The sequence below is a fragment of the Mytilus edulis genome, chromosome 14 (assembly GCF_963676685.1).
Source record: "Mytilus edulis chromosome 14, xbMytEdul2.2, whole genome shotgun sequence".
In the NCBI taxonomy this organism is placed as follows: Eukaryota; Metazoa; Mollusca; class Bivalvia; order Mytilida; family Mytilidae; genus Mytilus; species Mytilus edulis.
The window spans coordinates 70080392-70094029 of NC_092357.1; the positions used below are offsets into that span (position 1 = coordinate 70080392).

The following is a 13638-nucleotide window of genomic DNA, read 5'->3' on the forward strand; positions in this document are numbered from 1 at the left end:
TCAAAACGAGAAAAATTGCTCTAATATAATTTCAAAATCACACATGAAGGACACCAAGGTAACGTGTGTCATGATTTGTATAAGAATATAGTTTGAATATTCAATCTTTAAAGTCATGTGATTCTATAAATTGAATAATGACAACAACAAAAAACATGTATGATTGCCAATCAAACAATTTTCAACCAAAGATAACAAAAAAAATCAAGGATGTTTCAAGCTACAGATTACTGTAGAGTCTTCAGCAATAATCCAATGTATTCTATACCGAAATTTACAAAATGACCAAGAAATATTGTGAGGATATAAAATACGAAAAGATTTTCTCTCGTTGAAAAGTAATTATCCTCTGTCTCATTGAATTTGACGGAGACAATCTGTGTGTGTGTTGTTTTGGTTTTTTTTGGAACATCGTGCTATAAAGACTACATTCTGTTTACAGCATTTAAATATCGTGCTATAAATGTTACTTTCTTTTTCAGCAAGACATATTCTGCGGCCATTTGTTGTAGAAAAGATTCTTCCTGTTATTAAAAAGGACTGGGTAGCATTGTGTGTCAAAATTGGATTTAAAAAAAATACCTTCTCACTAGCAAAACATAAAAGAGTGATTAATCCATTTTGGCAAATTCTTAGGTATTGGACAGAAACAGTTGAAACATCGCGTGCAGATCCTTCAAAGATACTTTACAAAGGTCTTAGTAAAGTAAATAAAAGTCTGAAGAGAGACCTATTGGAATGGATTGTACGTGATTCAGAAAAATACAACATACAAGGTATAGCAGATAGCTTAAAAAATTTACTTAACATATTACAAAATATAATAGATTACTAATAAAATTAAAAAAAGTTCTTATATATTGCACTTTGTAATTACAAAACACGCCTATTTGGGGAGATACATAATATTCATAGATATTTGTTTAGAATTATCTTGGGTTGAGCTCAGGTGCTCCGGAAGGGTAAGCAGATCCGGTTCCACATGTTTTTTATTTTGGCATTTGATAAGGAACTTTCCGTTTTGAATTTATTTGGTGTTCGCTATTTTTGTCATTTTATTTTTTAGTATTTGATGCATCGGACACAATAAAACCCAACTTCTTCCAACCTTTCAGATCTTGGAAGAAAAAATAGAGAGCCTCGTATTCTTTTTTGTTGGTGACTACCATCAAAATCTAAATGTGGAATACAAAAAAATTCCCTCTTTTGGGCATTCGTTCAAGTCCAACGATTAAAAGTTTTGTTGATAAGATGCATGTTGAAGGGTTTTTTTTCTCAATGTAATATTTGAATTGTAATACAATTTCAATTGGCAATATAAAGTATTATGACCTTTTCATGACAAATTTTAATGATAAAAATGAGAGTATATGTTAAAATGAAAACATTTGTTGGAATGGTACATTTGTTCATGGTTACAGAATATAATTCGTTAATTTCTTAGTTTCCTTTAATTAATATCTTGTTTTAAGCGTAGCAGAAACTGAAATGATTTACATGTAGGTATATGAACTGTTTAAATATATATTTGTTTTGGTTAAACTATCATTTAACGTTACATTGTTTTGATTCTTTTGTAGAAATAAAGGAATATTTAGAGGATAAGGAAATATATGATTTTAAACAACTCAAATCGCAGCTTACAGAGTTTCAATTTTCAGAAGATGGTAAGACTTGAAAATTAAAAAGTTCTTAAAACAAACCTTGAAAACTAATACTGCACAAAAGGTCCGATTACAGTCTGAAATATTAAATTGTATATTCAATGATTTTCAGATTATAACAGCAGATTTCAAAACTAGTAAAACCATATGTATTGCTTATATCTACCTCATGTGGTCGCTGGTTGATGGGTGTCTAATTGACAGTCATATCATATCATCATAATGTTTATCATAATATGCATATGTCCATGCCAGTACCGAGGCACTTGCTTGTGATATCATACATCCCATCGGTAAGGTTTCGACCTGATTACTGTTATAAAATGTACTCGTACTATCAGATTGTTATTTTGCTAAATTTTGTAGTATGCGTGTTTCGTTTTTAGTGCCTTTTCGCTGATTCAGGACATTTTTTTACATTTTTGTTGCCATCACTTGGTGTCTGTCGTCTGTTTACTTTCATAAAGATAATCTCCAATTAAAACTATTTTCCAAAAACTTAAACAAACGTGGCCACGATCCTTTATGAAGAATCTTGTTTCAAATGACCCCCTCCTGCCAACAAACATGGCAGACAATGACAAGAATAAAACATATACTAAAATCGTTTGTTGAATCCTGATTGTAGTTATATTTTTTTAATGACGATTTTTTCCCCATTTTGTTCCAATTTTTGCCTATCATCATCATTACTTATATAGGTAATTTTAAAAGTTACTTGTTTAAGTAATGCCCCTGACTGATCATTTTGAAAGCTGTGATACATGTAGATAGATAAACAATTTAAATAGCAAGCATTATCAGCAAGACAAGATCTGCAAATACGCTGTAATAACCGAAATTGTCAGTCTACTCGTTATTGGGGTTATTGCCCTTGAATAATAACTTTTGCCATTATCTATGCAGTTTAACCTATTATCTTGAAAACTATAATAGAAAAAAGAAACTTTAAAAAGGAAACATGCAGAGCAGATAAGATTTAAAAATAGGTCAATTTGACTGAAATGGTTAGTAGCATTTGAATAGAGTTATTCAGCTTAATGTTAATCTTTACTAAAACGTTGCTATTGGTGGAGATGCAGGTGAGGGACAATGCTTTGAAGAGCCTTAAGTTTACAGTTGGCTTGTGTTGTCACGCTACTGTTACTGTTTATGGGGGTGTTTGATCACTAACAGAGAAACATGTAAACCACTTCACATCCTTTAATTTCTTGTCGCTTATTGCCGCAGATCAAATACCACTGACTATTTGGAAGATGGGAAAAGCAGCAGAAGAACAGTACAGTGAAGTTCTACAAAGCGGTGTCGAAAATAGATACATGATACGTTTACCTGTTGTTGGACCATTTGGTGTAGGGAAAACGTGTTTAACCAGAAAATTGTTAAGAAAAAAAATAGCAGATGTAACAAGCACGAATGGCATAGACATCATGACTCAAAAATGTAAAGTATGTTTAACAGATGATACTTGGATTTTTTCTCAAGGTAAGCATTTGATTCAATTCAATTAAAATTCGTGTTGCCATAAAACTACAAATTTATAGTATGTGACACAATATAACAAAAAGGAAAATAAAAAATAACAACAAGATCATTAATATACACAATAAAAGTAAATATTTCAAGAGTCCCCTGTCCTCAGTTCAATAGACTGTTTTAAAAAGGATCCTAGCTTATTTACCTGAATGTGTGAAACTGGGTTGAGTATGTATGTTATTTTATCTATGGCATTTAAATTTATAAAGTGGATATTCTTTTTAATGATTAATTGTAATTCTTATCTGACGTCCTTCAAACGTTTTGAGTACACACCCGTGGTAAAATATGAATATATGGCCTGGGCTGTTCCGAGCATACTCCCACGTCATAAGGTTTTTTTTATGAATGAGGTACCAGACGTCATAGAATGAGGATGCCGTTACAATATAAGCATTTTACGGGAAAATACACGTTTGTGAAACCGAATATCATCACAACAATGAAACGTAAACAAACGGTGCTGAAATGTGGTATAAGCCCTTTTTGATATACATATAAGACATATAAGTAAATCATCATCCAAAACTATGTAAATACGTTATTGTAAATAGTTTAAGCATGTCACTATTTCACTTGCTCCGTTCTGTAACGCCCATTTAATAGTGCGTTTATTTATGGAAACGGCAAATATTTGCCTCAACCTAGAGTGCTGCGATCCAAAAGAAGTGCCGTATTTGTTCTATTAGAATCGAAATAATCCATGGGGCTTGAATATGTCTTGTACACTTGTCATAAAGAGCCAACCCGTGGTAAATTGCGATATATTCAAGCCCCCATGAATTACTTCTTTTATAGTACCCTTCACAGTATGTCATGATAAATTCTTGACTAAATTTTTAGTTATTTACAAAGGATAGAACATATTACTTAATTTTATTGTCGGGATATGGATTTATTTTAATTCAGTTTTATTCGTAAACAACAGGTTTATAATTTAATATGAATTTCTCTGACATTCAAGTGCAATAACTGTAGTCGACTAGGGCGTTTGTCATGTTGCATTAAACGCCTGATATCTTTGAAAGGCCAAAGCCATAGCTGCTAGGCGTGGCGTTGATGTGCAGGTTTTCAGACTAGTAGTTAGTGATATTGTGGTAGCATTGAATATTATATTTTTTGGTACATTAACTGTTAATTTAACTTCAAACTATCAAACACGTTTAAGAATTTAGTAATCATGGTTTTAAATGCTCTTCAATTTCAAAATTTAATTTATCGATTCGATCGTCACTGATGATTCGTATGCAGAGGAAACCCGCATCTGGCATATTAATTATTAAAGCATTGAACCTGATATATTTGATGAGTTTTTCCATTGTTATTGTTGTTCGGATATTAGTAAACCGAGTGTCATTTGTAAATAAACAGTATTCATTATTGTTGCCCAACCCTTTACTAAAAAGTATTACTAGTACCGTATATTAAATTAGAAAACATTTTATAGATATTCGCTTTGATGAAAACCAAGGAAGAAAATCAAGATTAGCAAAGAACCTATTGATCTCTCCTCTAAAAGGAAAGACAATCTCAAATACAACAGCAAAGCTGGTACATATACCTTTTGTCTCAGAAAAAGACGATAAGGTAGCAAACACCTATTCTGATGATCAAATAGATGAAATTACTAAAAAATCTCCAGACGAAGAAATGAATAAGGATGAAATGAGAAAAACAAATCGTTCGACTTTGACTGTTGTTAGCGAAAAGAATGAAAACACAGAAAAAAGGAACTCTAAACTGCAAGATAATGCTGTAAATCCTGCTAAGGTTAAAAAGGCTGATTTATATTCTGACCTGAAAGGTTGGTCCGAGTCTGAAGCGTCATTAGAGGACTTCGCTGAAGTGGCACTTTTAGATTTCGCTGGTCAATACGAATTCTACGCAACACACCAAGCGTTTTTAAATAAACATGCTATTTATTTGTTGGTTATTGATGTTAGTAAGAACATGAAAGGATTGATGACGTGTGAAGTTGTAGATGAGAATTTCCTTGATTTGTCCGAGATTCCATTTGAGGACATAGGAGGTAAATGTTAATTAATAATTATGGAAGTCCTTGTAAACCTATGATAATGACTGCCTCTTTATACCCAGACTTTAAATAAGGTTGGTATACTGTTCTACCTCTGCCCGTTCTCACATGATTTGTACCAAGGTTGGCAATGCTTTTGTGAGGGGACAATCTGGTTTATCACCCTCTCAGCTATGTGTTATTTAATCTATTATTCTGAATGTCTTACCATTATTGTCTTTTACAGATGAATTTTATTTAAAAGTACTTTCTATAACGTCACGTACAAAACAACGTTTCAGGAATTAGGAAAATCAACAGAAGCGAGGCAAGATGTTTTATTATTTTTATTTTGACAGTCAAATACAATGTTATAGAATCTGAGCCAAAAGGTAGAACTTTATCATTGTCTTTAATAACTTGATGTAAATTCAATTCATTGTCCTTTAAAATCATCGATTTTTGATCGGTCTGGACGAAATGGTGACATTCAAAACAATTGTCACCCGCTTAGCCATGTCATAGAGTACATTAACACCCTCGTATTGGCCAATCAATATATGGCATTTTAGCGTGAAGTATGATAATAACTGCTAGTTGTCCTTTGTTAATTTATGTATCATTGTCATTTTGCCAAGTTTCTTTTGTCACCTATTTTGACATTGGATTCGGACTTCTTTTAAACTAATTTTTACTGTGCGTATTGCTGTATGTTGGTTTTTCTACATTGACTAGCGGTATAATGGGTGGGTTGATATCTTACAAAACATGTTTAACCCCGCCACATTTTTGCGCCTGTCGCAAGTTATGAGGCTCGGACCTTTGTTTGTCTTATTTATAAGTTATGTCCTTATAAGTAACGTTCGTGTTAAATGTTTACGTGGCTAACATAATTATGCTATGCTTTCGTTTGATCACAGTAGTACAGGACATGTCATGTCTGTTCCAAATTGAATTCAATTATGTGTTTATATAACGCATAAAAACTAATTATATCATGTATATGTTAGTGATTTTGGTATCGTAAGCTTGACGTTTTTCATTTTTATATAAATGATGGTGTTTTTACAGAATATATTAACTTTTGGATGGATGCTATCCATTGTTATGGTGATAAAGAAGAGGAAATCGACAACACAAATGAAGCGCTTCCCTCTATTATTGTCGTTGGAACATGTTGTGACAAATTACAGGTATATTATAGTATACATAACTTTAGTTTCAACAATTTAAATAAAATATGACATTACTGGACCATATTGATACTATAGGTTGTTGTATATGTTCAAAACAACTTAAAAAGAATTAATTTTTTTTAAATTTGATTTTGCCATTTGATTTGGGACTTTCCGTTTTGAATTTTCCTCGGAGTTCAGTATTTTTGGGATTTTACTTTTTTTTAAGTTTAGTTTATGGGAACCACGAATAACTAGTCAATAACATACGGTACGTAGTTGTACTAACATTTTCATATATCATGCCCACATAGATTGTGTGGTTTCACAGTCATGTTTCATTGTCTTTGAACGATTTAACATGTTAACGTATTGCCATTTGAATATCAACATTGGGATTTTATTATCATGATAAAATAAGGCGAGCCATATTTCTGTGTCAACATCGATTTTAGAGCTGCCCCTTTTTAAAGTTGGTAAATAATTGAATATACTGCGTTTGAAATACATTATACATCAATAAGTTACGATTTCATTTTGCGTGATATCATGTGAGTTATTTTAAAAGTGGTTAGCACAGACAACTTTGAATCTTTCCCTCTTTAAGTTGATGCGTTGCCCTTGGTTTTGGTGAATTCCCCACTTATGTTAGCAAAATCGGTATGTGACTATTGAACAGCGGTACACTACTGTTGTCTTTAGTTATGTTTTAACTACACTATTTGTAGATTGATAAGGAAACAAGGAAATGGGAAATTCAGAAACAATTTGATGAAATACTAGGAGACCATCCAAAACGAAAGCATATAAAAGATTTTATCATGCTGTCAAACACTACTTCCTCTGAAACCGACTTTGACGTCCTTCGACACCGTATTGTACAACTAGCTTCAAAAGTTGAAACATGGGGACAACAACTTCCGACTCGTTGGATAAAGTATGAACAAGTCCTGGATCAACACAGAGAAAACCAAGATAAAGTCATGACATATCAGGACATGAAATGTCTAGGGAAATCGGTTGGACTTGAAATCAAAGACATGAACGAAGTGAATTTGTTTCTTAGATATCAACATGATATAGGAAATCTCATTTACTTTGATGACATTCCAGATTTAGTTATTTTGCAACCACAGTGGTTAGTTGATGTGTTGAAATGTCTTGTGTCAGCGAGGAAGTTCCAGATCCAAAGAAACATTGTTTACAACTCTGACTGGAAAGAGTTAGAAACAACAGGTAGATTGACAGAAGATTTGATTACACAAGCATTTAGAGGAGAAGAAGAGGGGACAGATTTTTTTAAATACCGTAGTCACATTCTACAAATAATGGAAAAGTTTGATATAATTGTGAAACCTAACATGGCTGAGGAAGAATCTGTACCAGCATTAGAAGAAAATGACGTAATCAAAAAATCACAAATACCAACAGTTAGTTATTATGTGCCATGTCTCATTAAATCAAAACCCATTAGAAATATAGTGGACAGTTTCAAAGTAGATGGGAAGGATTTTAACAGGACATCTTGGATATGTATGAATTTTGATTTTCTTCCTCCTGCGTTCTTCAACCATTTTCTTGTAAATTACATACGCCGTTATCAGATAAGTCTAGAACCATCAAAACACAGACGTAGACCAGCACTGTACCGCGGCATGGGGGTCTTTAATCTCGATTCATCAGGCCGAACTAAGCTGGCAGTTTGTGTTAGCAAACACGTGATACTCCTTCAGATCTGGAAATGGGGCAAGCATTCCCAGGTCTCATTCAAAGGTATCTGGGAACATGCAGAAGCCTGCATAACTGGCATAAAAGGGAGATACAAAATGAATGTATCGTACACTGTGAAAATGAAGTGTTGTAATGGAAGCTACGACAATGCAAATGGAATGATGGAAATGACAAAGTTAGAGTCTGACGAAGAATACTTTTGTGATGAGCACGCAGTACTACACAATTCAAAAGACTTGTTAGACTCATGGTTTAAGGTATATATACATAATATATTCAAACACCAAACATTGTTACATTATTAGATGTTTTGATTTTGTAATGAGTGTGGTTTTTAACGACGTTAACTACCTATAAGGATCTTGCACGGTCGGAAAATTTTAATTCGTTTACAGTTTATGTAATGTTTATGAAAGAACAGCATTTTAAAAATATTTAGTTGTGCAATTATTATTTCAAAGATTATAACCTTCCATTAAACTCTTTTTAAAATTTGTGGTCATTTCATGTCCTGTAATGTTCTTCGCTTGTATTTTGTAGGAAGAATTGAATCCCGAAATGTTGAATTATGTGAGACTAGCAAAATCAGTTACAGACTTGATGCCGGAAATGATGGCAGAGCATTTAAAATCTGATGGATTCGATTTCGTAGGAAATACTAGCTTGACATCTCGATCTCTGTTCACCTCTTTCCAACTACAAAACACACATATACCAACTACCGGAAAGTGGGCAAGTTCAAACTGTCCAAATGAAGACACGGAAATAAGTATTGGCGATGATGTTCAACGTTGGCGTTTTGTCCTCACTGAACTCAAGAATCATTCCAAAATAAGCGAAGAATTTTTCGTTGCTCTTGCAAATGTCTTGGCAAATGTGTTCATCAGATCTGAGAAAAAATTCGAAAAGTACTCATTCGCTAGAACGTATGAGAAGATAATGACTGAAATGTTTGAAGCAAACGATTATGATTTCTATCTACAGAAGGTAAAAAATGGTAAGTATACTCCTAGCTTTAGCTTTCTACAGAAGGTAAACAACGCTAAGTATATTCCTAACTTTAGCTTTCTACAGAAGGTAAACAATGGTAAGAATATTCCTAGCTTTAGCTTTCTACAGAAGGTAAACAACGCTAAGTAAATTCCTAACTTTGGCTTTCTACAGAAGGTAAACAATGGTAAGTATATTCCTATCTTTAGCTTTCTACAGAAGGTAAACAACTGTAAGTATATTCCTAACCTTAGCTTTCTACAGAAGGTAAACAACGGTAAGTATATTCCTAACCTTAGCTTTCTACAGAAGGTAAACAATGGTAAGTACATTCCTAACCTTAGCTTTCTACAGAAGGTAAACAATGGTAAGTATATTCCTAACTTTAGCTTTCTACAGAAGGTAAACAATGGTAAGTATATTCCTAGCTTTAGCTTTCTACAGAAGGTAAACAATGGAAAGTATATTCTTAACTTTAGCTTTCTACAGAAGGTAAACAATGGTAAGTATATTCCTAACTTTAGCTTTCTACAGAAGGTAAACAACGGTAAGTGTATTCCTACCTTTAGCTTTCTATAGAAGGTAAGCATTGGTAAGTATATTCATAACTTTAGCTTTCTACAGAAGGTAAACAATAGTAAGTATATTTCTAACTTTAGCTTTCTACAGAAGGTAAACAATAGTAAGTATATTCCTAACTTTAGCTTTCTACAGAAGGTAAACAATGGTAAGTATATTCCTAACTTTAGCTTTCTACAGAAGGTAAACAATGGTAAGTATATTCCTAACTTTAGCTTAATACAGAAGGTAAACATTGGTAAGTATATTCCTAACTTTAGCTTTCTACAGAAGGTAAACAATGGTAAGTATATTCCTATCTTTAGCTTTCTACAGAAGGTAAACAATAGTAAGTATATTCCTAACTTTAGCTTTCTACAGAAGGTAAACAACGGTAAGTATATTCCTAACTTTAGCTTTCTACAGAAGGTAAACAATGGTAAGTATATTCCTAACTTTAGCTTTCTACAGAAGGTAAACAATGGTAAGTATATTTCTAACTTTAGCTTTCAACAGAAGGTAAACAATGGTAAGTATATTCCTATCTTTAGCTTTCTACAGAAGGTAAACAACTGTAAGTATATTCCTAACCTTAGCTTTCTACAGAAGGTAAACAACGGTAAGTATATTCCTAACCTTAGCTTTCTACAGAAGGTAAACAATGGTAAGTACATTCCTAACCTTAGCTTTCTACAGAAGGTAAACAATGGTAAGTATATTCCTAACTTTAGCTTTCTACAGAAGGTAAACAATGGTAAGTATATTCCTAGCTTTAGCTTTCTACAGAAGGTAAACAATGGAAAGTATATTCTTAACTTTAGCTTTCTACAGAAGGTAAACAATGGTAAGTATATTCCTAACTTTAGCTTTCTACAGAAGGTAAACAACGGTAAGTGTATTCCTACCTTTAGCTTTCTATAGAAGGTAAGCATTGGTAAGTATATTCATAACTTTAGCTTTCTACAGAAGGTAAACAATAGTAAGTATATTTCTAACTTTAGCTTTCTACAGAAGGTAAACAATAGTAAGTATATTCCTAACTTTAGCTTTCTACAGAAGGTAAACAATGGTAAGTATATTCCTAACTTTAGCTTTCTACAGAAGGTAAACAATGGTAAGTATATTCCTAACTTTAGCTTAATACAGAAGGTAAACATTGGTAAGTATATTCCTAACTTTAGCTTTCTTCAGAAGGTAAACAATGGTAAGTATATTCCTATCTTTAGCTTTCTACAGAAGGTAAACAATAGTAAGTATATTCCTAACTTTAGCTTTCTACAGAAGGTAAACAACGGTAAGTATATTCCTAACTTTAGCTTTCTACAGAAGGTAAACAATGGTAAGTATATTCCTAACTTTAGCTTTCTACAGAAGGTAAACAATGGTAAGTATATTTCTAACTTTAGCTTTCTACAGAAGGTTAAAAATGGTAAGTATATTCCTATCTTTAACTTTCTACAGAAGGTAAACAATAGTAAGTATATTCCTAACTTTAGCTTTCTACAGAAGGTAAACAATGTTAAGTATATTCCTAACTTTAGCTTTCTACAGAAGGTAAACAATGGTAAGTATATTCCTAACCTTAGCTTTCTACAGAAGGTAAACAATGGTAAGTATATTCCTAACTTTAGCTTTCTACAGAAGGTAAACAATGGTAAGTACATTCCTACCTTAAGCTTTCTACAGAAGGTAAACAATGGTAAGTGGCCCTTTATAGCTTGTTGTTCGGTGTGAGCTAAGGCCGGTGTGAGCTAAGGCTCCGTGTTGAAGGCCGTACTTTAACCTATAATGGTTTACTTTTTAAATTGTTATTTGTATGGAGAGTTGTCTCATTGGCACTCACACCACATCTTCCTATATCTATATATTCCTAACTTTAGTTTCTACAGAAGGTAAACAATGGTAAGAATATTCCTAACTTTAGTTTTCTACAGAAGGTAAACAATGGTTAGTATATTCCTAATTTTAGCTTTCTACAGAAGGTAAACAATGGTAAGTATATTTCTATCTTTACCTTTCAATTGACAACATAAATTGAATTGTTCACGTAGACGAAATGCGCGTCTGGCGTATCAAATTATAATCCTGGTACTTCAATATTTATTACATTTATATTACTTTGTTTCGTGAATTTAAGAAACAAATAGTTTCATATTGTTTCAAAGAGTTCGAGATTCGGGATTTGACGCGATCAACTAGGCTGACGTACTTCATGCCAAACAGATGTCTCTTTTTCGAAATTTAAGAGGTCCACGACCGCTTCTCTCTTGCTCGAATCGACCTCAGGTGACTTTTTACATATGACAATTCATTTAAATGAAACATGAATTGCATATCATATACTAGGATCATCTAAGTTCACCCCACGATTCGGTGTTGCTGAATCTGAAGATTTGACTAGAATCATTGTATTTATTATTAATCTTGTCGTTTTATTTCTTTTTTGGGGCACTTGGTTTTTCGGTTCCTCGGCCTATAACATGTATAATACTTGTTTATCAATTTGTGTTCTGATCACAAGCATGATAAAAACATTATCTTATTTACTTTGTACAGATCTGTAAATTGAATTATTTCAAATGTTTAATAAACTTATAATTAATATTTATAGGACGTTAGTGCGTTCGAATGTTATAACATTTTTAGTTTATAATATTTCAGAAATTATCCCCGATACATTCGAAGTCAACATCAGACGCCATTACCAGATTATTATACAGGAAATATCGGTAAGCCAAATCTTGGACCAATTGATGACCCACTGCAGCTTATCCATTGATGACAGACGCCATATTGAACAACATGTCCAACAGATTGAACAAAATAAAGCCTTGTTAGATATAGTCATTGATAGGAATCGTTACACCTTTAAGGTATTTATAGATGCTTTGAGGGAGAGCGAATACGATGATATGGCCGATCTACTCAGCAGAGATCTAGAAGATGTCACCGTTGATACACCATGTATAAGAACGGCACAAATGGAAGGTATTCATTTCTTTATGATTCATATAGTTTCCCTGTTATTACTTTTCAAATAATTGCATTCGTATACATTTCTTATCTAAGCATATTTTTACAAATCTGCATGTCAATTTATGGCTTGACTGCATGAACGTAGTTTAGAGTCTTAAATTATGGATTCTACAAATTAAAAGTATTTTAATCGAATAGTGTTTGTTTTCCATCAACTGACAATTCTACAATGGATGAAAACTAAAATGTAATTGTCTACAGGCAATACATGACATGTATGTGGTGTCTTGCCATGGCTTTGTTTGAACTTATTTGTTTGCTTTTTGGCCTTGAATGTTTATCCCTAATATTTTATTAACTGTGCATTCACATTTAGATATCGCAGATCAAATTTATTCGTTCATAAATTTATTAATTTACGTTTTTTGAATGAGTTAAGCCTGCCAATTGATATTTTATCGTAGGTTTTTCTATGCTATGATGTTATACTATTGTTTCAGAAAAGGGAGAAGGTTTGGTACCATTAAAACGTTTAATCCCGCTGCAATTGTTTGCACCTGTCCTAAGTCAGGAATCTGATGTACAGTAGTTGTCGTTTGTTTATGTAATTTGTACGTGTTTCTCGTTTCTCGTTTTTTTTTATATAGATTAGACCGTTGGTTTTCCCGTTTGGATGGTTTTACACTTGTAATTTTGGAGCCCTTTATAGCTTGTTGTTCGGTGTGAGCCAAGGCTCCGTGTTGAAGGCCGTACATTGACCTATAATGGTTTACTTTTTTTTAAATTGTTATTTGGATAGAGGGTTGTCTCATTGGCACTCACACCGCATCTGCCTATATCTATGAAACGTATTTTTTTAAAGTTTAAATGTTGGACATTTTGTTTTTAGATTTCAACTTAACTTCGCGTCTTGTTTATTTACGGAAGTAAAAAAAAAAGCAACCAATACATCAGAGTTTGTTGAATGATACACAAAATTAAAAGCTGACAGTAA

At 32.8% G+C, this 13638-nt stretch overlaps 1 protein-coding gene across 1 annotated transcript in view; it reads left to right on the forward strand.

The window, feature by feature from the left end:
- Positions 1-13638, forward strand: part of LOC139503814 (uncharacterized) — a 30487-nt gene that overhangs the window by 15328 nt on the left and 1521 nt on the right. The window contains exons 6-13 of the mRNA XM_071293746.1: positions 483-776; positions 1581-1667; positions 2895-3149; positions 4648-5229; positions 6286-6407; positions 7118-8377; positions 8661-9117; positions 12330-12656. Of these exons, the coding sequence (XP_071149847.1) occupies positions 483-776; positions 1581-1667; positions 2895-3149; positions 4648-5229; positions 6286-6407; positions 7118-8377; positions 8661-9117; positions 12330-12656 (3384 nt within the window). The remainder of the gene's footprint in view (positions 1-482; positions 777-1580; positions 1668-2894; positions 3150-4647; positions 5230-6285; positions 6408-7117; positions 8378-8660; positions 9118-12329; positions 12657-13638) is intronic.